Raw genomic sequence first — 27,619 nt, 5'->3', positions numbered from 1 at the left:
CAAAGTGTAAGAATTCCTGATTTTGTAGAGGACATCCTTCAAGTGGTCTGCACACGGCGGGCGACCGACGTCGCCTGGCGATGCGATTGTCTGTCGCTCAACGACAATCGCCTGGCCCCCCACACCAGAGGCCCCCCACACCAGAGGCCCCCCACACCAGAGCCGACCGTCGCTCTGTGTAGCTGGGGGGTGTGGTTACTTGTTTCCCCCCGGAGGGAGATATCAGAGGACGGACCGGATGTTAGGTTAGCGTATTAGCAGGTAGCTGTGTTGTGCTTTACGAGGGAACTAAACCCATATTGAGCTGGAATTATACCACCATATACGAATACAACCTCTCCTCATTCTTCCTGACATTACTGCATGACTGATCGCTACGATACGTTCTAATTACCACCGATTGGACAAGTATTGTTATGCAGCTGAGAGAGAATGTTTTTTTCACTGAAGACGCTGTTCTGTTCTCAACCATCATTTTCTTTGGACAATAAACCTTATAAACCACATAAGCTGCAGCCTGGACATTAAACTCTGTCAACATCCACAACTTATTTTGTTACCCGAGTATAAAAACATCTAAGTAGGTGCATCGTGGCGCATTGTTCATTTATTAGTTAATGACAAGCGGCCACTATAGCTTCTCCACTAACGTTATTTATTTAAATTGTTCCTGTTAATAATAATGAACATAAGTAGCATGGTAATAATACGTAGGTTATTGATCAATGAATGTATTGATAAATTAATGGTGTACAAATGATACACCAGTAGAACTTCTGTACTACTTCTACTGTAGAAGTCATGTTATTTCCTCACTGTCCTGCTGTGTCGCCTGCCGTCGCCTCAAAAAATAGGATCGAGGCGATTTTTAGCGAGGCGACAGAAATAGCTGCGCGACCGTCGCTTCAAAATCTCCTGCCGTGTGGGTTCTCTCATTCATAACAATGAAGGCGATACAATTCTGTCAGTCGGCTCTCAAAAAAAGTCGGTCGCCTGGCTACAATCGCCCGCCGTGTGCGGAGCCCTTCAGCCTTAAGTTGATTTAATAAAAAAAAAACGTACTCATTTAATCAGATGAATCACTTTATTCAAATTGAGGATTTTATTTGGAGAAAATAAAAAAATAAATAAAAGAAATTATGATTTATTAATTATTATTATATTATGAAAATATAATAATTATGATTACATCATGAACTATGATGACAGACATTCAAAAACTTCAATAGAAGCAGCAAAAAAGTAGAACTGTACCCAACAGCAGCAGACCACCCAAACACCAGCCACCGGCCCGCGTGACCAGCAGACAGCCGTGAACGCATTCCCGGTGCGCGGAGGCCGACGGCAGAGCGAGCCCCGGCGCAGCGGAAAACCCCAAAGCACATGAAGCCCCTGCAACCCTTTCACTGTGACAATACAGAAGGTTAGCCGCGGAGCTAATGATGCTAATGATGGAGCATCGCCGTCGGTTGTGTGATAGTAAAGGGTTAACCTTCTGTCGTGTGGCCGTGAAAGGGTTAATCCTCCACTAAGAAGTATCTCGTCTATTTATTCCCACTCTTCAGCGCCCCCTAAGGGTACTGCATCTATCCCTAAACACTAGGGATGTTCGATATTGGCTTTTTTGACCGATATACCGATAGTGTCCAACTCTTAATTTCCAATACCGATATCAACCCCCCCCCCAACATTATGCATACTTTTCACAATAAATAAAATAAGAATTTGTTCTTACTTGCGTGCCTGGGGTAAATAAAGGTTAAATAAATGTAAAAAAAAATTAAAATAAAAGATTTTTTTTAACCGATACCAATCATTTCCGATATTACATTTGAATGGCAATATCGGCCGATAATATCGAACATCCCTACTAAACACCCCTAGACTGTCATTACCTTGTACCAAGAGCCCCTCTATTATGCTGTGATGCCTTACCTGTCACGTGAATATCTGCAGTTCCCCAAAGAGAATAATCATATTTACAAAAGTATGGTTAAATTACTTTAAAACACCCAACAATACAGTCTGTATATCAATATAACAACTGATATTGCAAATCGATAACCAGTTTTGCACACCATTCCCAAAACAGACTATACATAAGGACAGTACCAAAAAAGGTGTGATAAATCTTCAGTTTCTTCCACACAAAATCCACATTCATCTGTCCGTTCCCAATGCCCCAGATTTTTTACATCCTCCTTGTTGCGAAGATTCTGTACAGTACAGTACTTTCAGCTGGAAGGCTCACATATTGGTGTCTATAGTTATTTTTATATATTCTTGTATATCAAATATGGTACATCAATAAGTTGTTCCCATTTTGCTGTAGATTAAAAAAAAAATCTCTCTCTCCGATCTGTCTCTCTCTCACCTGTATCAGTGATCTCTCTCTCTCTCGCACCTTCATCAATGATCCGTCTCTCTCTCTCTCACCTGTATCAGTGATCTCTCTCTCTCTCTCTCTCACCTTCATCAATGATCTGTCTCTCTCTCTCACCTTCATCAATGATCTGTCTCTCTCTCACCTTCATCAGTGATCTGTCTCTGTCTCTCTCTCACCTTCATCAGTGATCTGTCTCTGTCTCTCTCTCACCTTCATCAGTGATCTGTCTCTGTCTCTCTCTCACCTGTATCAGTGATCTGTCTCTGTCTCTCTCTCACCTGTATCAGTGATCTGTCTCTGTCTCTCTCTCACCTGTATCAGTGATCTGTCTCTCTCACCTGTATCAGTGATCTGTCTCTCTCTCACCTGTATCAGTGATCTGTCTCTCTCTCACCTGTATCAGTGATCTGTCTCTCTCTCACCTGTATCAGTGATCTGTCTCTCTCTCACCTGTATCAGTGATCTGTCTCTCTCTCACCTGTATCAGTGATCTGTCTCTCTCTCTCTCACCTGTATCAGTGATCTGTCTCTGTCTCTCTCTCACCTGTATCAGTGATCTGTCTCTCTCTCACCTGTATCAGTGATCCGTCTCTCTCTCTCTCACCTGTATCAGTGATCTCTCTCTCTCAACTGTCTCAGTGATCTGTCTCTCTCTCACCTGTCTCAGTGACCCGTCTCTGCCCGTGCTTGGTGGAGGTGACTCACCTGTGTCAGTGACCCGTCTCTGCCCGTGCTTGGTGGAGGTGACTCACCTGTCTCAGTGACCCGTCTCTGCCCGTGGTTGGTGGAGGTGACTCACCTGTGTCAGTGACCCGTCTCTGCCCGTGCTTGGTGGAGGTGACTCACCTGTGTCAGTGACCCGTCTCTGCCCGTGCTTGGTGGAGGTGACTCACCTGTGTCAGTGACCCGTCTCTGCCCGTGCTTGGTGGAGGTGACCACCACAGCAGCCATGTCGTTGACATGTCTCGAGGCCTGTTGCAATGAGTGCAGTTTCCTGTTCCCCCGGTCAGCCTTCACCTGAGGGAAGAAACACACAGGTGTTATCAAAGGAGTCACGTGATCATTAAATACACTGAATACTGTACATTAAATACACTAAATACTGTACATTAAATACTGTACATTAAATACACTGAATACTGTACATTAAATACTGTACATTAAATACACTAAATACTGTACATTAAATACACTGAATACTGTACATTAAATACACTGAATACTGTACATTGGACATTAAATATGTTGTGCTTGTTTGTGTTTAAATGAAGATTGAGAAAATGTTGAGTTAGTTTGAGTTAGTTTGAGTTGACTTGAGTTAGTTTGAGTTTTGAGTTGACTAGAGTTAGTTTGAGTTGACTTGAGTTAGTTTGAGTTAGTTTGAGTTGACTTGAGTTAGTTTGAGTTAGTTTGAGTTGACTTGAGTTAGTTTGAGTTAGTTTGAGTTAGTTTGAGTTGACTTGAGTTAGTTTGAGTTGACTAAAGTTAGTTTGAGTTAGTTTGAGTTGACTTGAGTTAGTTTGAGTTTTGAGTCGACTAGAGTTAGTTTGAGTTGACTTGAGTTAGTTTTAGTTGACTTGAGTTAGTTTGAGTTAGTTTGAGTTAGTTTGAGTTGACTTGAGTTAGTTTGAGTTTTAAGTCGACTAGAGTTAGTTTGAGTTGACTTGAGTTAGTTTGAGTTGACTTGAGTTAGTTTGAGTTAGTTTGAGTTAGTTTGAGTTTTGAGTCAACTAGAGTTAGTTTGAGTTAGTTTGAGTTGACTTGAGTTAGTTTGAGTCGACTAGAGTTAGTTTGAGTTAGTTTGAGTCGACTAGAGTTAGTTTGAGTTAGTTTGAGTCGACTAGAGTTAGTTTGAGTCGACTAGAGTTAGTTTGAGTTAGTTTGAGTCGACTAGAGTTAGTTTGAGTTAGTTTGAGTTGACTTGAGTTAGTTTGAGTCGACTAGAGTTAGTTTGAGTTAGTTTGAGTCGACTAGAGTTAGTTTGAGTTGACCTGAGTCGACTAGAGTTAGTTTGTACCTTTGAGGCAGCGACTAGCTGGGCAGTGCTGGCAGCAATTTCATGTGAGCAGACGATGAGTTCCTCGTATTTTCCCTGGTCAGTCACAACCCGATCAGCTGACTCTCTGGCGTACCGGATGGAGACATGTTCATTTACAAACGTCTGTTTTGCACACATCACATTGTAATAACAATGCATGATAAATAACATCCTAGTCTGTGTGTTCAGACTTTTCTTGGATACTCTATGGCCTGTGGTATACAGTATAGTACCTATAGCCTGTGGTATACAGTACAGTACACTACTTACAGCGTCTGTGTGGCCTGTGGTATAAGATAAGATAAGATAAGATATTCCTTTATTTTTTTTTTATTTTTTTATTTTTTTATTTAACCTTTATTTAACCAGGAAGTCCCATTGAGATACAAGATCTCTTTTGCAAGGGAGACCATACGACAGGTAATACAATTATAGTACAGTGGAAAAGTACAAATAGGCAGTATAAAAAATATAACATAATTATTAACTCTGAGTATACACATAATGAGCAAGTAGGCAGTGTAAATCAAGGTGCAAATGAGGGTCTGTATGCCCTATCCGTACACCGTACACAGTTAGGGCTGAGCCCAAACCTTCGAACGTTCGAACCTTCGTTCGTTACGTTGGCATTCGAAATCAACATTCGAATTTTTTATTTTTAATAAAAAGTTATTTATTTATTTATTTAATTTTTTATATATTTTTTTCTATTAATTCTGTTTAAACCAATGGGTTTTTTCTGCACAGTTGCAGATAAAGATTAGGCTACACTAATATTATAGTATAAAAAAAAACCTGATGAGTTATATTCATTAAAGAAAGTTGATTTAATTGATTTAGTTGGGCTGGGGCTGGAAAGTTGATAAAAAAAATTAAAATAAAAAAAAAACTCATTTAATCAGATTAATCACTTTATTCAAATTGAGGATTTAGTTTGAGGATAAAAAAAATAAATTATAAATAAAAATATCATAAACAATTTTTTATTTTATATATATATTTTCTTAATTAAAAACTAAGGTTTGAACGTTCGTTCGAAAAACCCTGACGAAGTTCGAATCCCAAAAACAGGCTTCGGGGAAACAGCCTTATACACAGTACACAGTATACAGCAGAGGTTCGATTTTTCAGTGCTGCATCTGTACAGTACACAGTACACATCAGTGGAGGTTATTCCATGACAACACGTGAAACACAAATTCACTCATAATTCATAATTATTATAAATTTACATATATATATATTTTTTTAATTATTATTATTATTATTATTTTATTAGAAATGTTTTCCTCTGTAAAAAAAATGCCAGTGAATTTTTTTTTTTCAAAAATGGCCAAAAGTGACAGCTCTGAGCTCTCTGATCAGGCCTGCAGTCAGTAATGGCTAGCTGTCAATCACTCAAGTGCAACTTTCCCTGCACAGGTTGATATTTTTATTCTATTATCCAATCAAAATAGGCTATTTGAGTCATCTAAGCCCCGCCCTGCAACTTTGCATAATCCCACGGGACAATGGGATTGACATTGATATGTTTACCAATATTCCAATGTACAGTTTTCCTGTACCATTGACTCAGAATGGTCTGTTTTATTGAAATCGTCACAGCAGTATAGTTTGTTTATACTCCAGAAGTATGATATTTAAACATGGTCCCCAAAATGAATGGAAGCGAATGAGGAGCCTGACACCTGGGAGGAATGGGGGTGTTGCAGCGTTGGGGATGTTTAAAAAATATAATTTAATAATATAATATAATAATTTTGTGCTTCACCAAGAAATTTGGTCAGCAGCCGCCACTGGTACACATTACACAGTACACATTATACAGTACACATTAGGGCTGACCCCTATTAATCGATTAGTCGACTAATCGGTCGAAAGGGGCCGTAGTCGACTGGCCAACCTCTTAGTCGAATATAATAAAAATAAATAAATTAAATTTTTTTTTTTTAACATTTTTTTCAAAAGAAAAGAGGCATAGAAGCGTGGCTAACGCTAATGGCACGCATACCAGAGGCTAACTGCCTACGAAAAGAGGCACAGAGGCACTGAAAGAGGATTTCACCCATCTAATGAACACACTATACTAGACAAATATCAAGATGTATCCATCAGTGGACCAATTGCATGCTTTTGCAGAGGACAAGAAGCCTTCAGTCGACTCCTTCAGACATTAAGCACCCCCACAGCCCAAATGGAATGATAAAAAAAAAAAAAAAAAAAATTATATATTTTTCTTTTTCTTTTTTAAGTCGACCAATAGTCTACTAACGGCAAATTTTGGCCAATTCTAGTCGACCATCCAAATCCTTAGTCGGGGACAGCCCTAGTACACATTATACAGGACAGGACAGGACTCACAGCATCTGCGTTGCCCCCCAGCCCACAGCCGTGGAGGCGGATATCAGCCCCTCTGTCCAACGGGAGTTTTTGGCGTAGAATTCTTGTACAGATGCCGCCCCCTGGTGGAGAAACAGGAGTGTCGTCTGTTAGCCTCCTGCTGTGACATTTACTGTGAAGGAGAGACTCCTGCTGTGACCTTTACTGTGAAGGAGAGCCTCCTGCTGTGACCTTTACTGTGAAGGAGAGACTCCTGCTGTGACATTTACTGTGAAGGAGAGACTCCTGCTGTGACCTTTACTGTGAAGGAGAGACTCCTGCTGTGACCTTTACTGTGAAGGAGAGACTCCTGCTGTGACCTTTACTGTGAAGGAGAGACTCCTGCTGTGACCTTTACTGTGAAGGAGACTCCTGCTGTGACCTTTACTGTGAAGGAGACTCCTGCTGTGACCTAACAGTGATTACTGTGAGGGAGGCATTTATATATTTATATACAGTTTTGTTCCTCACATTCACCCGTTCACTCACCGACCAGGCGAGGTGCCGACCTGCTCACCGGGAGCATGTTAGGGGTTAAGTGTCTTGCTCAAGGACACATCGACACGCTGCCCGGGAGGAGCGGGGATCGAACCGGGAACCTTCCGATTACCAGACGACTGCTCTGCCTCCCCGTCTCCCCCGTAAATGTGAATGTGAATGTAAATGTAAATGTATTGTAAATGGTATTGTAAATGTTATTGTAAATGTTATTGTAAATGTAAATGGTATTGTAAATGTGTATGTTAATGTGATTGTAAATGTGATTGTTTATGTTAATTGTTGGAGCAAGTTTTTAGGCTACGTCTGGTTTGTCTATGTTTCACTACTCATGTGTCAATAAATAATCCAGCGCTACATTAATTTCTAACATTAAAAAACAGTACAGGTGTTGTTTGTCAGGAGTTAATTGGTGCAGGTGATCCTGATTAGTTGATCAACAAAGCTTTGATCTAAAACCAGGTGTGTTCATGGTGAGAGATGCCAAGGGATCCTTTCACTACCACACTACCAAATGGTTAACCCTTTCACTGTGACAATACGGAAGGTTAACCCTTTCACTACCACACTACAGAAGGTTAACCATCTGTAGTGTGGTAGTGAAAGGGTTAACCTTCTGTAGTGTAGTAGTGAAAGGGTTAACCTTCTGTAGTGTGGTAGTGAAAGGGTTAACCTTCTGTAGTGTGGTAGTGAAAGGGTTAACCTTCTGTAGTGTGGTAGTGAAAGGGTTAACCTTCTGTAGTGTGGTAGTGAAAGGGTTAAAGGCTATATCTTCAGTGGGAAAGCTTCTCATTGTGTGTTCTTTAAGGCCTCTCGGTGCACAAGGTGTGTTCAGTCACAGTGACCAGTAGCCATGTTGTGTCAGTGACATCACAGCAGTGACATCACAGCAGCTCACCCTGCCTCCCTCCACGATGTCCTTCTGCAGGTCTGTGGCAGACGTCACCAGCATGTGGATGGCCTGCAGGGGGAGGACATGGAGGTGATGTCACCCATCCATACAACAACAACACAGTGTTCCTTTCTTCATACACACTATAGTGATTCACCACACAAATACTATAGTGATTCACCACACAAATACTATAGTGATTCACCACACAAATACTATAGTGATTCACCACAGTAATACTAGTGATTTACCACAGTAATACTAGTGATTTACCACAGTAATACTATAGTGATTTACCACAGTAATACTATAGTGATTTACCACAGTCATACTAGTGATTTACCACAGTAACACTATAGTGATTTACCACAATAATACTATAGTGATTTACCACAGTAATACTATAGTGATTTACCACAGTAATACTATAGTGATTTACCACAATAATACTATAGTGATTTACCACAATAATACTATAGTGATTTACCACAGTAATACTATAGTGATTTACCACAGTAATACTATAGTGATTTACCACAATAATACTATAGTGATTTACCACAGTAATACTATAGTGATTTACCACAATAATACTATAGTGATTTACCACAGTAATACTATAGTGATTCACCACACTAATACTATAGTGATTCACCACACTAATACTATAGTGATTTACCACAGTAATACTAGTGATTTACCACAGTAATACTATAGTGATTTACCACAGTAATACTAGTGATTTACCACAGTAATACTATAGTGATTTACCACAGTAATACTAGTGATTTACCACAGTAATACTATAGTGATTTACCACAGTAATACTAGTGATTTACCACAGTAATACTATAGTGATTTACCACAGTAATACTATAGTGATTTACCACAGTAATACTATAGTGATTTACCACAGTAATACTAGTGATTTACCACAGTAATACTATAGTGATTTACCACAGTAATACTATAGTGATTTACCACAGTAATACAGTATAATACTAGTGATTTACCACAGTAATACTATAGTGATTTACCACAGTAATACTAGTGATTTACCACAGTAATACTATAGTGATTTACCACAGTAATACTAGTGATTTACCACAGTAATACTATAGTGATTTACCACAGTAATACTAGTGATTTACCACAGTAATACTATAGTGATTTACCACAGTAATACTATAGTGATTTACCACAGTAATACTATAGTGATTTACCACAGTAATACAGTATAATACTAGTGATTTACCACAGTAATACTAGTGATTTACCACAGTAATACTATAGTGATTTACCACAGTAATACAGTATAATACTAGTGATTTACCACAGTAATACTAGTGATTTACCACAGTAATACAGTATAATACTAGTGATTTACCACAGTAATACTAGTGATTTACCACAGTAATACTATAGTGATTTACCACAGTAATACTAGTGATTTACCACAGTAATACTATAGTGATTTACCACAGTAATACTAGTGATTTACCACAGTAATACTATAGTGATTTACCACAGTAACACTATAGTGATTTACCACAGTAATACAGTATAATACTAGTGATTTACCACAGTAATACTAGTGATTTACCACAGTAATACTATAGTGATTTACCACAGTAACACTATAGTGATTTACCACAGTAATACAGTATAATACTAGTGATTTACCACAGTAATACTATAGTGATTTACCACAGTAATACTAGTGATTTACCACAGTAATACTATAGTGATTTACCACAGTAATACTATAGTAATTTTTTTTACCACAGTAATACTATAGTGATTTACCACAGTAATACTATAGTGATTTACCACAGTAATACTATAGTGATTTACCACAGTAATACTATAGTGATTTACCACAGTAATACTATAGTGATTCATCACCACCATAGTATTTCTATAGTGGAATATTATAGAACTTGAAGGTGAATCGCTGTGGTTCCACCACATAAATACTATGGTATATCTCTATAGTAATACATACTATGGTATATCTCTATAGTAATTGGTACATACAAAAAACAAAACAAAGGAACACTATAACTTCACTAGAGTTCATTCTGATACGGGCAGCATCACGATCACACATCAAAAGGTTCTTCTTTCAATCTGAAACAGTTTGAACACAGAGGCTTCTTACCTTCATCAGATCTGAGCACGAGCCAAGGATACTGCAAGAGAGAGGACACAGGGAGAGGACATCAAGACAAGATGGGATAAGATATTCCTTTATTGATCCCTTGGGCAAAATTTGGGCATCATAGCAGCATGGGGGAGGGGGGAGGGCGGGTACAGGTATGGGCAGGGTAATAGTAGAAAGACATAGGCAATAGAATTAGATCTGAATATAATAATATGAGAAAAATAAACTGTGTAAACAGATGAGGGTCAGTTATAGTATATAGTATATAGTAGTATTACAATAAATATAAGCAATAAAAAGAGAGACACTGAAGAGAACATGATGTACTGCGTGTCTTCCTGACCTCTCGTTGACCTCCATCTTTAAGCCAGACGTGTCTCTCCTGGTCTGTTGCAGTATCTCCTGAGAAAGACCAGATATTGAAACGGTATTGTGAAGCCAGCCTGATCGTGTGTGTGTGTGTGTGTGTGTGTGTGTGTGTGTGTGTGTGTGTGTGTGTGTGTGTGTGTGTGTGTGTGTGCGTGCGTGTGTGTATCAGGTTCATCATCCATGTGTGTGTGTGTGTAACTTGTCAATTTGGGCACGAATGTATCAGAATAACCCACAACGTACAAGTGCACTGATAATATTTGTGTCCTTTAAACATCGTCTTTATGTGGACATAAATAAAGATTCTAAATGTGTGTCTGAATTTATATGTAAACATGCATTTATGTGTAAACATTACAACAATGTTGAATTGTAATTCTGGATTCTATCAAACTCGTTCAAGTGATTCTCTTATGGCTAAAGGTTCACATCCAAACCAAATCTTTGCATTTAAAAAAGTTAGCATTTTGTACTTTAGGTTGTATATTGTATATTGTATGAAGTAGAACCAAGCATTTCACTGCAATGTACACATACTTTATAATGTGACAAATAGATTTTTTTTTTAAACTTGTTCTAATTTCAGAAGAAAATGCCTTCTCTGTTAGCGCTCTGTACTCTCATAACCATTCATGTCACTTTGTTTTACAGTTTCATGTTAGAGTGAGTGAGTGAGTGAGTGAATGAATGAGTGAGTGAGTGAGTGAGTGAGTGAGTGAGTGAGTGAGTGAGTGAGTGAGTGAGTGAGTGAGTGAGTGAGTGAGTGAGTGAGTGAACATGTGTTCTTACATCCATGCGCAGCACAGCCTCCTCTATGGCCGTAGACGTGGCGACCATCTCTTTGTCCACCATGTCTCCCAGCTCCTCCTTCAAGACGTCCCGCCCTCGGGGGCGCAGCTCCTGTCCGTCACAAACAGGAAGTAGAGACGCGTCAGTCACAAACAGGAAGTCGAGACACGTCCATCACAAACAGGAAGTAGAGACGCGTCAGTCACAAACAGGAAGTAGAGACGCGTCCGTCACAAACAGGAAGTAGAGACGCGTCCGTCACAAACAGGAAGTAGAGACACGTCCGTCACAAACAGGAAGTAGAGACGCGTCCATCACAAACAGGAAGTAGAGACACGTCCGTCACAAACAGGAAGTAGAGACGCGTCCGTCACAAACAGGAAGTAGAGACGCGTCCGTCACAAACAGGAAGTAGAGACGCGTCCGTCACAAACAGGAAGTAGAGACGCGTCCGTCACAAACAGGAAGTAGAGACGCGTCCGTCACAAACAGGAAGTAGAGACGCGTCCGTCACAAACAGGAAGTAGAGACGCGTCCGTCACAAACAGGAAGTAGAGACGCGTCCGTCACAAACAGGAAGTAGAGATGCGTCCGTCACAAACAGGAAGTAGAAACACGTCCGTCACAAACAGGAAGTAGAAACACGTCCGTCACAAACAGGAAGTAGAGACGCGTCCGTCACAAACAGGAAGTAGAGACGCGTCCGTCACAAACAGGAAGTAGAGACGCGTCCGTCACAAACAGGAAGTAGAGACGCGTCCGTCACAAACAGGAAGTAGAGACGCGTCCATCACATTCCACACAGTCACGCAATCCTCTGATGAACAAACGATAGTAAATGGACTGCATTTGTGTAACAGCTTTCATGCAACTTGTGGCTCACATTCACCCGTTCACCCCCAAAATAAATTATAAATAAAGGGTCATGACCCTCTTTGACCCCTGACCTGTCCCAAGCTGAGGATGCGCTGGATGTTGTAGCGCGTGGCGGCTGGGTTCGCTCTCTGCAGGGTGGAGTCTCGCTTCAGGTCCTTCAGGAACTGGAGACATTCTGTGGAACAGTCCCGACAGCCGTCTGTCAAACCTGGAGGCGGGACAGAGAGGAGGAGGAGGCGGGACAGAGAGGAGGAGGCGGGACAGAGAGGAGGAGGAGGCGGGACAGAGAGGAGGAGGAGGAGGGACAGAGAGGAGGAGGAGGAGGCACATAGAGGAGGAGGAGGAGGGACAGAGAGGAGGAGGAGGAGGGACAGAGAGGAGGAGGAGGCGGGACAGAGAGGAGGAGGAGGGACAGAGAGGAGGAGGAGGGACAGAGAGGAGGAGGAGGAGGCACAGAGAGGAGGAGGAGGAGGGACAGAGAGGAGGAGGAGGAGGGACAGAGAGGAGGAGGAGGCGGGACAGAGAGGAGGAGGAGGCGGGACAGAGAGGAGGAGGAGGCGGGACAGAGAGGAGGAGGAGGCGGGACAGAGAGGAGGAGGAGGGACAGAGAGGAGGAGGAGGAGGGACAGAGAGGAGGAGGAGGAGGCACAGAGAGGAGGAGGAGGAGGGACAGAGAGGAGGAGGAGGAGGGACAGAGAGGAGGAGGAGGCGGGACAGAGAGGAGGAGGAGGGACAGAGAGGAGGAGGAGGAGGGACAGAGAGGAGGAGGAGGAGGGACAGAGAGGAGGAGGAGGAGGGACAGAGAGGAGGAGGAGGGACAGAGAGGAGGAGGAGGGACAGAGAGGAGGAGGAGGGACAGAGAGGAGGAGGAGGGACAGAGAGGAGGAGGAGGAGGGACAGAGAGGAGGAGGAGGAGGGACAGAGAGGAGGAGGAGGAGGGACAGAGAGGAGGAGGAGGCGGGACAGAGAGGAGGAGGAGGGACAGAGAGGAGGAGGAGGAGGGACAGAGAGGAGGAGGAGGAGGGACAGAGAGGAGGAGGAGGGACAGAGAGGAGGAGGAGGAGGGACAGAGAGGAGGAGGAGGAGGGACAGAGAGGAGGAGGAGGGACAGAGAGGAGGAGGAGGAGGGACAGAGAGGAGGAGGAGGAGGAGGGACAGAGAGGAGGAGGAGGAGGGACAGAGAGGAGGAGGCGGGACAGAGAGGAGGAGGAGGAGGGACAGAGAGGAGGAGGAGGGACAGAGAGGAGGAGGAGGAGGGACAGAGAGGAGGAGGAGGGACAGAGAGGAGGAGGAGGGACAGAGAGGAGGAGGAGGGACAGAGAGGAGGAGGAGGAGGGACAGAGAGGAGGAGGAGGAGGGACAGAGAGGAGGAGGAGGGACAGAGAGGAGGAGGAGGCGGGACAGAGAGGAGGAGGAGGAGGGACAGAGAGGAGGAGGAGGAGGGACAGAGAGGAGGAGGAGGCGGGACAGAGAGGAGGAGGAGGAGGGACAGAGAGGAGGAGGAGGAGGGACAGAGAGGAGGAGGAGGAGGGACAGAGAGGAGTAGGAGGAGGGACAGAGAGGAGGAGGAGGAGGGACAGAGAGGAGTAGGAGGAGGGACAGAGAGGAGGAGGAGGGACAGAGAGGAGGAGGAGGCGGGACAGAGCTTCTTAGATATTAGATGACTAAATGTAAATGTAAATGTCCTTTATTGTCCACAAGGGAAATACATGTTGCTCTGGTCAGTAGCTACTAGCTACATACAGACAGACAAGACAATGAATGAATTACAATAAGCCGGTAACATCCCTGTAAAAAGCTCTCTACTCATCCTATAAGAATGTATAAATGGTAGGAGTGTAACGATGCAACCTCACAACGATTCGATTCGATTACGATTCTTCAGGCAACGATTCAATGCATCATGAAATCTCTTCATTTGACCACGATTCGATTCGATTAATTTTCTTTTTTTTTATCCACTTTTTCTCCCATTTTCGATATTTTCTCCCATCCCAATTTCGTATCATCCAATTCAACCCCCCCCCTGTCACGGACGCTGTTTCTTGCCTCCCACAAGCCGGCTGCAATGTGGACTAAGTCATACATAGCACAAGTCCCCTCCGGTACTTGAGGTAACAGCCGTCGCATCTTTTCACCTGCGCAGCTCGATCTCTCAGTGGCGAGGAGTAACGCGTGGGAGGCTCACGCTGCCCCCGACACTTCCTGATTCTACTGCGCAGGCGCACCAACCGACCTGTAGGAGTCGCTGTCCACAACGCCCGATCCCCACCCATCAGTTTCCCTCCCCGTAATACTGCCAATGTGTATTAGTATGAACGACCAGCTAAACTGAAAGCAATGTGGAGCGCTGGGCTCGAACAGGCGAACCCAGCGTCTCCAGATTTCGTGGCGAGCGCCTTGCCCACTACGCCACGTAGCCGCCCCTTGGATTCTATACATTTTCTATCAGTTAATTCCCCCAAACATTTTTGAATACACAAATGTGGCTGCAGGGGGAACTGATTCACTCAGCATGAATGGACTATAGGTCAATAAAAACAATACACACAAAAAGCTTTAAAATGTTTGTTCCTCACATTCCCCTGTTCACTCGCACACCGACGGCAAGGTGCCCACCTGCTCACTGGCAGCAGTGAGGGGGTTAAGTGTCTTGCTCAACGACACGCTGCCCAGGAGGAGCGGGAATTGAACCGGGAAGATTCGGATTACCAGATGACTGCTCAACCTCCCGAGCCACTGCGTGCCAGTGTGTGTGCCAGTGTGTGTGTGTGCGTGTGCGTGTTTCACAGTCAGCCTGGTCGGTGGGGGCAGAGTGTGTGTGTGTGTGTGTGTGTGTGTGTGTGTGTGTGTGTGTGTGTGTGTGTGTGTGTGTGTGTGTGTCTCACGGTCAGCCTGGTCGGTGGGGGCAGAGTGTGTGTGTGTGTGTGTGTGTTCTGAGGTTAATGTGTGTGTGTGTGTGTGTGTGTGTGTGTGTGTGTGTGTGTGTGTGTGTGTGTGTGTGTGTGTGTGTGTGTGTGTGTGTGTGTGTCTCACGGTCAGCCTGGTCGGTGGGGGCAGAGTGAGAGGTCGCAGCTCCGTTGACGATGGTGTCGGCAGCCATGTGTGAAAACTGAGTCACTGCTCTCAGCAAACCGCTGGCGTCTAGAGAGAAACACACACACACACATTAACCTCAGAACACACACACACACACACACACACACACACACACACACACACACACACACACACACACACACACACACACACACACACACACACACACACACACACACACACACACACATTAACCTCAGAACACACACACACACACACACGCACACACACACGCACACACACAGCATATCTGTCTATTGCTGCTGATGCCGCTCCTATTATTTGAGTGACAGGTGGCCGAGGGGTGTTTATAGAAGCGCTGGACGATTAACCCTTTCACCGCCGCACTACCAAACGGTTAACCCTTTCACCGTGACAATACGGAAGGTTAACCCTTTCACGGCCACACGACAGCATGGGTTAACCCTTTCCACTACCACACTGCAAAAGGTTAACCCTTTACTATCACACTACAGACGGTTAACCGATAGTAAAGGGTTAACCTTCTGTAGTGTGGTAGTGAAAGGGTTTTTTAATCCAGTTTACATTTCAGGTACAATGGCGTCTTCTTCTTCCCAGGGTCATGAAAACAAGACAATGGAGATAAAAAAACATTATCGTGCCGCGTGGCTCTCGTTTTGTCTCGTGTTGTAAATGCAGCGCACCCTTCCGTCACAGCGGTGCGCTCCTAACCCTTAAAATAGCTGCTTTATCTCGTAGGGGGTCCAGCCAGCGTCTCCACAAAGACAAAGACCGTTTTTGTTTTCATCACTTGGTTCATTGACAATTGGTCCCGACAACAATAGGAAAACAAGGACACACACACACACACACACACACACACACACAATGACACTATGTAACAACCCATCATCTACACTCACAGCACACACATCCACATGTACACACTCACTTTAAACAAACACTCACCTTACCACTCACTTTAACACACTTTATATTGATCTATTATTAAAGAGATTTGCACTACATTCACACCTCATTGCACCCTAAGTTTTGTACCTCATCTCATTTCTGCATTGTACCCGTTACTCATTTTACTCTGTATATTGTATATAATATGTATATTGACTGAACACTCCTTTATTTTACATACCTTTTACTTTTCTTTTTTTTAAACTTTTTGTATCTATTACTGTATGAAGCACACTCTCGGGGGCTCATACAGAAAAATAAAAGCATTTCATTATAAAGTATTCTGTATTTTATTACGACAAATAAGAAACAAACTTGAAACTTGAACACAAACGCTTTACCCACCATTCTTATTCCCCAGGTACGCCATGTGGCTCTGTTGCATTTTGTCAATGGATCCCAGTGTGATCTCTGCTCGGTTGATCAGGTAGTCTAGAGGACAGAGAGGAGGGAAGAGAGGACAGGTTGATCAGGTGGTCTAGAGGACAGAGAGAGAGGAGGGAAGAGAGGACAGGTTGATCAGCTGGTCTCTAGAGGACAGAGAGGAGGGAAGAGAGGACAGGTTGATCAGGTGGTCTAGAGGACAGAGAGGAGGGAAGAGAGGACAGGTTGATCAGGTGACTCTAGAGGACAGAGAGGAGGGAAGAGAGGACAGGTTGATCAGGTGGTCTAGAGGACAGAGAGAGAGGAGGGAGGAGAGGACATGTTGATCAGGTGACTCTAGAGGACAGAGAGGAGGGAAGAGAGGACAGGTTGATCAGGTGGTCTAGAGGACAGAGAGAGAGGAGGGAGGAGAGGACATGTTGATCAGGTGGTCTCTAGAGGACAGAGAGGAGGGAAGAGAGGACAGGTTGATCAGGTGACTCTAGAGGACGGAGAGGAGGGAAGAGAGGACAGGTTGATCAGGTGGTCTAGAGGACAGAGAGGAGGGAAGAGAGGACATGTTGATCAGGTGGTCTAGAGGACGGAGAGGAGGGAAGAGAGGACAGGTTGATCAGGTGGTCTAGAGGACAGAGAGGAGTGAGGAGAGGACAGGTTGATCAGGTGGTCTAGAGGACAGAGGGGAGGGAAGAGAGGACAGGTTGATCAGGTGGTCTAGAGGACAGAGAGGAGGGAAGAGAGGACAGGTTGATCAGGTGGTCTAGAGGACAGAGAGGAGGGAAGAGAGGACAGGTTGATCAGGTGGTCTAGAGGACGGAGAGGAGGGAAGAGAGGACAGGTTGATCAGCTGGTCTAGAGGACAGAGAGGAGGGAAGAGAGGACAGGTTGATCAGGTGGTCTAGAGGACAGAGAGAGAGGAGGGAGGAGAGGACAGGTTGATCAGGTGGTCTAGAGAACAGAGAGAGAGGAGGGAAGAGAGAGGACAGGTTGATCAGGTGGTCTAGAGGACGGAGAGGAGGGAAGAGAGGACAGGTTGATCAGGTGGTCTAGAGGACAGAGAGGAGGGAAGAGAGGACAGGTTGATCAGGTGGTCTAGAGGACAGAGAGGACAGGTTGATCAGGTGGTCTAGAGGACAGAGAGGAGGGAAGAGAGGACAGGTTGATCAGGTGGTCTAGAGGACAGAGAGGAGGGAAGAGAGGACAGGTTGATCAGGTGGTCTAGAGGACAGAGAGGACAGGTTGATCAGGTGGTCTAGAGGACAGAGAGGAGGGAAGAGAGGACAGGTTGACAGAGTGATAGTGAGTGAGACATTGAGAGACAGTGGGTGATAGTGAGTGAGTGAGTCAGTCAGTCAGTCAGTCAGTCAGTCAGTCAGTCAGTCAGTCAGACAGTCAGTCAGTCAGTCAGTCAGTCAGTCAGTCAGTCAGTCAGACAGACAGACAGACAGACAGACAGACAGACAGACAGACAGACAGACAGACAGACAGACAGACAGACAGACAGACAGACAGACAGACAGACAGACAGACAGACAGACAGACAGACAGACAGACAGACAGACAGACAGACAGACAGACAGACAGACAGGGCCTCACCAGGGGTGCTGGTACATCGCACGTGAATGGGGTCGTCCAGTTTGGCCACTGCGTCCAGGATGATGCCCTCGGCCTCGACCACCGCACACTGCAGCAGACAGAACTGCTCCTCCTGCAGCTTCTGGGCCAGCTGGCTCTCACGGCAGGTCTGGGAACAGCCAGGTGAGGTAACTCACGTTATTATTTGGGGACCCCACACTTAACACATTGGGTGCCAACGACGAGAAATCTGTGCCAATGCATCAGAAAAAAAAACTCCGGGCTCCACATTTGACTTCTGAGGCATGGCTGAGACTAGGGATGTCCCGATCACATTTATTTGCTCCAGATCCGATCCCGATCATGTGATTTTGAGTATCTACCGATACAGATCTTTCCCGATCCGATCAAAAAAATAAATAAAAAATATTTAAAAATCGTATATATTTTTTTTTTATCCCAATTTCTCACATTACATTCACGTTATCCAGGTGAAAAGTTAACTTTCATTCAAGCGAGGCATTGCAATCCTTGACATAAATCATTTGATGTATAATTAAATCAAAGGAAATGCGTTTGTTTTGGCAAAATTCTTCTGCTCTGTGTGACAATAAATAAATGAATGATGATATGCAATTTAAAACCAAAACTAAGGCCTCTGTATGAGTTTAAGACGTGAACATGTTTGTTGAATAATTTTCTTTATTTAAAAAAAAAGTCCAGATTTTTATTTTTAATTTTTTTTCGGATCCCGATCTTCGGAAAATCACGTGATCGGGACATCCCTAGCTGAGACTATTGCATCCACTGAGGGCACTGGAAGAAGCATCGATTATGTGTTTTCGAGGTATAACGTTGGATCAATAAACGCGATCGATATTTGGAATGGCGATCAGGAATTGGATTAATCTTTTTGCAGAACATCTGATCTGAGGTAAGGACTTTATTTGACCAGTATTGGGGTAATCAGATGTTCCCATCACCGCCATCGCAGCGTGTCTCCTGTGTGTGTACGGTGTGTGCGTAACGTTAGCGCCAGGCACGGCACAGCCCGCTTCTCTAGCGTGCATAAGTACACATATACTATCGATAATCTAGCGTTTATTTGAAAACTATTCATAAATCAGCAGGAAAATGACAACGTGTTGTGTGTATTCCAGTAAATGGCTATTACTGCAGAATCTTTTTTTCTTTCTAGAAACTTCCAAAACTATGCTCGTATTCAAAACGGTATAAAACGGAAATGTACTGATGAAAAAACAATCCGTTTCGTACATGTTGACTGCAAGCAAGTCATTGATAAGCGACGGGCGTATTAGACCCATAGCCATAATTTAAGATATAGTTTAAGCGTTCGCAAATGTGCTCGTCCTCTCATTGATTAGAGTGGTGGCAACCGAGCAATAATTCGTCATTCATCGTTAGCACCCAATGTGTTAATGCATCGCGTAAGTTCAACGTAAAAGCACACGTTGTTGAACTTGATCATGCATATTTTATTTATTTTTTATCCACTTTTTCTCCCATTTTCTATTTTTCTCCCATCCCAATTTTCGTATCTTCCAATTCAACCCTCCCCTGTCTCGAACGCTGTTTCTTGCCTCCCACAAGCCGGCTGCAATGTGGACTAAGTCATACATTGCACGAGTCCCCTCCGATACTCGAGGAGGCAGCCGTCGCATCTTTTCACCTGCGCAGCGTGATCGTTCAGCGTCTGGGGTCTGCGCTTTGGAGGAGCCCCGCCCCCGTCGCTTCCTGATTCTACTGCGCAGGCGCACCAACCGACTTGTAGGAGTCGCTGTCCACAACGTCCGATCCCCACCCATCAGTTTCCCACCCCCTAACACTGCCAAATGTATTAGTGTGAACGACCAGCAAAGCTGAATGCAATGCAGAGAGCTGGGCTCGAACCCAGCGTCTCCTGCATTGGTGGTGAGCGCCTTGCCCACTGCACCACGTAGCCGCCGACCAATACACATTTATAAAACGAGACCCATGGGTGTAGAGTAGACTAATGGGGATCCATAAAATAAACAAATAAACAATCACACACACCTGCTGCTGAAGCTGCGCCTGCAGAGCCCCCAGCTCCCTGTTGCTCCTCTGCCTCTCCTTGTCCAGGGAGCCCTGCTGACGCTGGGCCTGCTGCCTCAGAGTGTAGACCTCAGCCTCCTGCTCCCTGGACGAGCGGACCAGCGCCTCCCTCTCCGCCTGCAGGCCCGCCATGGCACTGCTCATCTGGGAGCCCGTCTGGGGAGCAGAGGCGGGCAAGCATTACGACCGGTGAATGGTAAATAAATGGTTAATTGGCTGCATTTTATATAGCAGCTTTTAGGGGTGTAAAGGCACACATATCCGTACCGAACCGTTTCAGCGTGTACCGTACTGTACCGGCTGTGTACCGAACTAATACAACGGTATGTTAACCACTAACGACCGCTCACCAGGGGCTGTTTCTTTCACAATCTAATATAATTATTATTATATATTTTTTTCTTTACAAATCGATCAGTAATTTCAATATAGAATATTCGTTGACAGCCCTGCGACTAAATTAGTTACTGCACACTACATCACCCCTGAGTGGAACATGGAAAGCCAAACTGTCCCCCACTGTACCGAAAACCCCGTACCGAACCGTGACTTCAAAACCGAGGTATGTACCGAACCGTGGTTTTTGTGTACCGTTACACACCTAGTAGCTTTTATCCAAAGCGCTTTACAATTTTGTTTCCTCAACATTTTTACCCATTCACTCACACGTTCTCACACCGACGGCGGAGGCGACCGTGCGAGGTGCCGACCTGCTCATCGGGAGCAGTTAGGGGGTTAAGTGTCTTGCTCAAGGACACTTTGACACGCTGCCTGGCCGGGAGGAGCGGGAATCGAACCTCCGGATTACCAGACGACTGCTCTACCTCCCGAGCCACTGTCGCGACCGAGACTTGGATAAAGAGACGTCCGGGACAAAGAGATGTGGACGGTTTGGAGAACTTCTCACCATCTCTTTGTTCTGCAGGGCGCTGTTCGCATGCGAGGCGTCCGCCCGGGCCTGGTCCAAGTCCCGCCTCAGCCGGTCAATCTCCAACTTCTGCTCCGCGTTGATGGCAAGCTGAAAGACAAGCAGGGTGACCACACGTCCCACATTTTGCGAGACAGTACCGAAAATGAAACAATGTCCCGCATTTCAAAGATCTTGGTAAAAACAATAATAATAACAATGATTATTATAATTTGTATTTTTTAATTTTTTAATGTTGTTCATTTAATGCCTCGCTCCAATTACCCTCTTAAATTTAAAACGCTATTGGGGAAACGTCACTGGTTTAAAAAATAATAATAATCTAGCTAACAGGCGTCTGTGTCAAAAACCAATGATGATATAGTATCTACAGATATGTAAAAAGCATTATATGCAGGTATGGACAGACAGATGTGTGTACATATATGTATATACGTATATACAGTAAGAATACATATATACTGTATATACAGCATTATTATACATGCTAGCATACAGAGTTAAATGGGTTATATGCAGATGTATACGTAGCATTGGACGTCCTCTTGTACATGTTTCTTATGAGACTTTTGATTGGCTAACAGTCCATACCCGTGTTCCCTAGGAGACGTTTGATTGGCTAACAGTCCATACCCGTGTTCCCTACGAGACGTTTGATTGGCTAACAGTCCATACCCGTGTTCCCTAGGAGACGTTTGATTGGCTAACAGTCCATACCCGTGTTCCCTATGAGACGTTTGATTGGCTAACAGTCCATACCTGTGTTCCCTATGAGACGTTTGATTGGCTAACAGTCCATACCCGTGTTCCCTAGGAGACGTTTGATTGGCTAACAGTCCATACCCGTGTTCCCTACAAGACGTTTGATTGGCTAACAGTCCATACCCGTGTTCCCTACAAGACGTTTGATTGGCTAACAGTCCATACCTGTGTTGTTCCCTACAAGACGTTTGATTGGCTAACAGTCCATACCTGTGTTCCCTAGGAGACGTTTGATTGGCTAACAGTCCATACCCGTGTTCCCTATCAGACGTTTGATTGGCTAACAGTCCATACCTGTGTTGTTCCCTATCAGACGTTTGATTGGCTAACAGTCCATACCTGTGTTCCCTAGGAGACGTTTGATTGGCTAACAGTCCATACCCGTGTTCCCTATGAGACGTTTGATTGGCTAACAGTCCATACCCGTGTTCCCTATGAGACGTTTGATTGGCTAACAGTCCATACCCGTGTTCCCTATGAGACGTTTGATTGGCTAACAGTCCATAACCGTGTTCCCTATGAGACGTTTGATTGGCTAACAGTCCATACCCGTGTTCCCTATGAGACGTTTGATTGGCTAACAGTCCATACCCGTGTTCCCTACAAGACGTTTGATTGGCTAACAGTCCATACCTGTGTTGTTCCCTATGAGACGTTTGATTGGCTAACAGTCCATACCTGTGTTCCTTACAAGACGTTTGATTGGCTAACAGTCCATACCTGTGTTCCCTATGAGACGTTTGATTGGCTAACAGTCCATACCTGTGTTGTTCCCTATGAGACGTTTGATTGGCTAACAGTCCATACCCGTGTTCCCTACGAGACGTTTGATTGGCTAACAGTCCATACCCGTGTTCCCTACAAGACGTTTGATTGGCTAACAGTCCATACCTGTGTTGTTCCCTATCAGACGTTTGATTGGCTAACAGTCCATACCCGTGTTCCCTAGGAGACGTCTGATTGGCTAACAGTCCATACCCGTGTTCCCTATGAGACGTCTGATTGGCTAACAGTCCATACCCGTGTTCCCTATGAGACGTTTGATTGGCTAACAGTCCATACCCGTGTTCCCTATCAGACGTTTGATTGGCTAACAGTCCATACCTGTGTTCCCTATGAGACGTTTGATTGGCTAACAGTCCATACCTGTGTTCCCTACAAGACGTTTGATTGGCTAACAGTCCATACCTGTGTTGTTCCCTATCAGACGTTTGATTGGCTAACAGTCCATACCTGTGTTGTTCCCTATCAGACGTTTGATTGGCTAACAGTCCATACCCGTGTTCCCTACGAGACGTTTGATTGGCTAACAGTCCATACCTGTGTTCCCTATGAGACGTTTGATTGGCTAACAGTCCATACCTGTGTTGTTCCCTATGAGACGTTTGATTGGCTAACAGTCCATACCTGTGTTCCCTATGAGACGTTTGATTGGCTAACAGTCCATACCCGTGTTCCCTATCAGACGTTTGATTGGCTAACAGTCCATACCCGTGTTCCCTACGAGACGTTTGATTGGCTAACAGTCCATACCCGTGTTCCCTACGAGACGTTTGATTGGCTAACAGTCCATACCCGTGTTCCCTATGAGACGTTTGATTGGCTAACAGTCCATACCCGTGTTCCCTAGGAGACGTTTGATTGGCTAACAGTCCATACCTGTGTTCCCTACAAGACGTTTGATTGGCTAACAGTCCATACCCGTGTTCCCTACGAGACGTTTGATTGGCTAACAGTCCATACCCGTGTTGTTCCCTAGGAGACGTTTGATTGGCTAACAGTCCATACCTGTGTTCCCTATGAGACGTTTGATTGGCTAACAGTCCATACCTGTGTTGTTCCCTATCAGACGTTTGATTGGCTAACAGTCCATACCTGTGTTCCCTATGAGACGTTTGATTGGCTAACAGTCCATACCCGTGTTCCCTACAAGACGTTTGATTGGCTAACAGTCCATACCTGTGTTGTTCCCTATCAGACGTTTGATTGGCTAACAGTCCATACCTGTGTTGTTCCCTATGAGACGTTTGATTGGCTAACAGTCCATACCTGTGTTCCCTACGAGACGTTTGATTGGCTAACAGTCCATACCTGTGTTGTTCCCTATCAGACGTTTGATTGGCTAACAGTCCATACCTGTGTTGTTCCCTATGAGACGTTTGATTGGCTAACAGTCCATACCTGTGTTCCCTACGAGACGTTTGATTGGCTAACAGTCCATACCTGTGTTCCCTATGAGACGTTTGATTGGCTAACAGTCCATACCCGTGTTCCCTACAAGACGTTTGATTGGCTAACAGTCCATACCTGTGTTGTTCCCTACAAGACGTTTGATTGGCTAACAGTCCATACCCGTGTTCCCTATCAGACGTTTGATTGGCTAACAGTCCATACCTGTGTTCCCTATGAGACGTTTGATTGGCTAACAGTCCATACCTGCCTATGAGACGTTTGATTGGCTAACAGTCCATACCCGTGTTCCCTAGGAGACGTTTGATTGGCTAACGTAACGGTCCCTACCTGCTGCTGTAGCTGAGCCCTGAGGGCCTCCGCCTCTCTATGACTCAACCAGGATCATTTCAATTCGATGCTAAATAAACATTTACGCACGCGTAAAATGTGCCAGATATAATTTTACATGCGTTACATTTTTATCAATATCTTGGCCATTTTTTGTGCTAGAATGAAACGGAAAACATTGGGAGGAAGTGACGAAGGAGGCGGAAGTTACTGCCAGAAAAAAAGAGTAGAACAAGCCTGCACAATTCGTCCACTAGATAATTTCTGTCGGACAGTTAGTAGTTAGTAGTTCGACTTTTATAACAGTAGTAGTAGCAGTAGTAGTAGCAGTACTAGCAGTAATAGTAGTGGTAGTAGTAGTAGCAGTAGTAGTAGTTGTAGTAGCAGTAGTAGTAGTATTAGTAGACGTTTTAGTAGTAGTAGTTTGAGCTATCCATGTGCTAACGTTGACGATCCAGTGAGGAGGAGCAAGGAGCAGAAGGAGCCCTGCCTTCAACCAGTTCAGTGAGACATGGAAGGAGGCTAACCAAGACAGGTGAGATACTTATTATTATTGTTATTATTATTATTATTATTAGTGCTTTTGTTTTAGTTATTACTCTGTTCATAAAAGTTGAAAATAATGTATTTTTACATGTCATTGTCTACAGCAATGATTTGCCTGGGACATCTAGGGGGGCAGGGCGTGCCCAAGCCAACCCTAACCCTAACCCTTATTACTAGGTTTGGCAGACTTTGTACGCAATATATACAGAATGGAATATTGAGTGTATATACAGTGTGTGTGTGTGTGTTGTATGAGCAGTGTCTTATATGTACAATGTGTGTGCCATTTATGTGCAGACATGATGAGCAGCCTGCTCCAGGCCGACGCAGGACAACCCAGGCCAGGCCAAGACGTCCAGCCCAGGCAGGAGATCAGGCAGGAGATCAGACGCCCTGGAAGACCGACAGTGATCCTGATCCAGCCCCTCAGCCCCTCCGGTTCATGCCGTGCAGACCCCCAGGACCGCAGCTAGACCCCCATGCCACGTATACACAGGTAACACCTGTCAAAAGGCGTTACAGTTTGACAGGTGCAATATTTTTTTTGGATACACCTCAGGCATCCTGCACTCTATATGACTGCACTCTAGTCATATGTGTACTGTATATATGTATATTGAATATCCCACAATTTAATTATTTAGTTATTTTTAACTTTTTTTACTGTAAAACATTTTTTTTTACTTTTCTTTGTAAAAAAAAATTACCTTTACTGACTTTTTGTTAAAAAAAGCATGCTGGTGATCATTTCCAGTTGAGAATCAAAATTTCGTCTGTGTTTATTACCTGTGTATGGAGAAAATAATGCTTTGCAAATTGAATTCTGATCTGTTCTCTTTTGTTTATGTAAATATGCTACCTGAGGGTGCATTTCCACTGTTTTATATCCTTGATTTGATATGTTTGCATTGGTTCATACTAAAAATAACACTTTTTCTCAATCCGATTTGTGTTTTGTGTTGTACATTATGCAGTATACAGTATATACAGTATTATACAATATGAAAACTAACTGTCAGGTCATATATGTGAGGCTGTGCTGAAAAAAAAGATACCAAACATACCATGGTAAAACATTTTAAAATGGGAATTATACAATTTAAATCAAAATTAGCCAAAACATATGAAATAAACTGGGCCATGCTAGCAGGGGAAGCTACACCTAAAGTGGGGCTAGCAGAGGGACTGGGTAGCTGCCAGAGCATTGCTAGCTACAGGGCCTATGCTAGCTGTACTGCTACATTAGCATAGAGGCTACGCTAGCTGCCGGAGCTAGGCTAGCAGACAGGGCTGGACTAGCAAAGGAGAACAAGCTAGCTGGAAGGACAGTCCTAGCTGTGGGGAACAGGGTAGCTAACAGGGGAGCTAACGAGGCTAACTCACATACACTGTCTGTGCTGGCTGGGGTCGTCGACTGGTCGGGTCGTACTGTTATGGTTTGTAACCGACCCCAATCGCACAACACAAGACAGGTATGAGAGTAAGCCAAAACAGGGCAAATATTTATTATAGAACAAAAAAAGGCACAGTCCCTTTAAGGGAAAACACAAAAACACTAGAGTCAAGGAAATATGGAAAATGCGGCACTGTGCCTTTAAGAGGCGAACAGGCTAAGGGACTAAGGCTAAGGGCCAGGGCTAAGGACCAGGGCTAAGTGTCAGGGCCAGGACCAGGGGCACTGGAGAGGGGGACAGGGACAGAGGCCCGGAGAGGCGGGCTGGAGACAGGGACAGAGAACAGGGTTAAGGCCTTGGACAGGGCGAGGGCCAGAGCTGCTTACAGGGATGAGGACAGGGTTCCGACGGCGGAGGCCGGGCACGGGGACAGGGGCCCGACAGCGGGCGCCGGGCACGGAGATCCTCCTCCTCCTCCTCGGAAGCTGCAGACGGGCAGCGCAGAACAAAGGGGGTCCCAGGGGACCGGGATGGGAACACGCCGTCCTCCCGCGGAATACTAGGGAGCGACGACGAGCCTCACCCCAGGAACGAGGATCACGAAGAGACGCCTTCCTCCCGTGGAATCGGGAGTGATGGCGTGCCGCTTTGACGTCTGGAGTGGGAACGCTGGAAAACCTCCCGTAGAGAATTAGAGAGCGAAGACGGTGTCCCACTCCAGGCAAACGGCGACAGGTGGTGATGGCTGGTGATGGTAATGTACAGGATGGTAACCGTACAGAACTCCATGAACACAGAGTGAACATAGATACAGATACAGAGTCCAGAACACAGAACGACCCGACAAGGACTGGAGGGGAGTCTGCAACCTATGTACTCTCCCGAGGTGATTGCAAACTCCCAACAGGTGCGTGAAGGTAGAGGATCAAGGATGTCCAAGGGTGGGGGCTGGTGAAGAATAGAGGAGAGTAAATCAGCGCAAGGGTGGGGGCTGTT

General features: G+C 44.7%; 1 protein-coding gene across 1 annotated transcript in view; it reads right to left on the bottom strand.

Moving 5' to 3' along the window:
• Nucleotides 1–27,619, bottom strand: part of hip1r (huntingtin interacting protein 1 related) — a 64,881-nt gene that overhangs the window by 7,419 nt on the left and 29,843 nt on the right. The window contains exons 17-31 of the mRNA XM_084324164.1: nucleotides 24,684–24,720; nucleotides 21,381–21,491; nucleotides 20,435–20,629; nucleotides 18,401–18,548; nucleotides 16,769–16,855; nucleotides 15,428–15,535; nucleotides 12,463–12,599; nucleotides 11,516–11,626; nucleotides 10,701–10,759; nucleotides 10,355–10,385; nucleotides 8,200–8,262; nucleotides 6,786–6,886; nucleotides 4,404–4,509; nucleotides 3,280–3,403; nucleotides 1,936–1,950 (exon numbers count right to left, since the gene is read on the bottom strand). Of these exons, the coding sequence (XP_084180290.1) occupies nucleotides 1,936–1,950; nucleotides 3,280–3,403; nucleotides 4,404–4,509; nucleotides 6,786–6,886; nucleotides 8,200–8,262; nucleotides 10,355–10,385; nucleotides 10,701–10,759; nucleotides 11,516–11,626; nucleotides 12,463–12,599; nucleotides 15,428–15,535; nucleotides 16,769–16,855; nucleotides 18,401–18,548; nucleotides 20,435–20,629; nucleotides 21,381–21,491; nucleotides 24,684–24,720 (1,433 nt within the window). The remainder of the gene's footprint in view (nucleotides 1–1,935; nucleotides 1,951–3,279; nucleotides 3,404–4,403; nucleotides 4,510–6,785; nucleotides 6,887–8,199; nucleotides 8,263–10,354; nucleotides 10,386–10,700; nucleotides 10,760–11,515; nucleotides 11,627–12,462; nucleotides 12,600–15,427; nucleotides 15,536–16,768; nucleotides 16,856–18,400; nucleotides 18,549–20,434; nucleotides 20,630–21,380; nucleotides 21,492–24,683; nucleotides 24,721–27,619) is intronic.

Source organism: Notolepis coatsorum (assembly GCF_963971535.1).
Source record: "Notolepis coatsorum genome assembly, chromosome: 11".
In the NCBI taxonomy this organism is placed as follows: domain Eukaryota; kingdom Metazoa; phylum Chordata; class Actinopteri; order Aulopiformes; family Paralepididae; genus Notolepis; species Notolepis coatsorum.
This window is presented reverse-complemented; position numbering and strand designations above follow the sequence as displayed.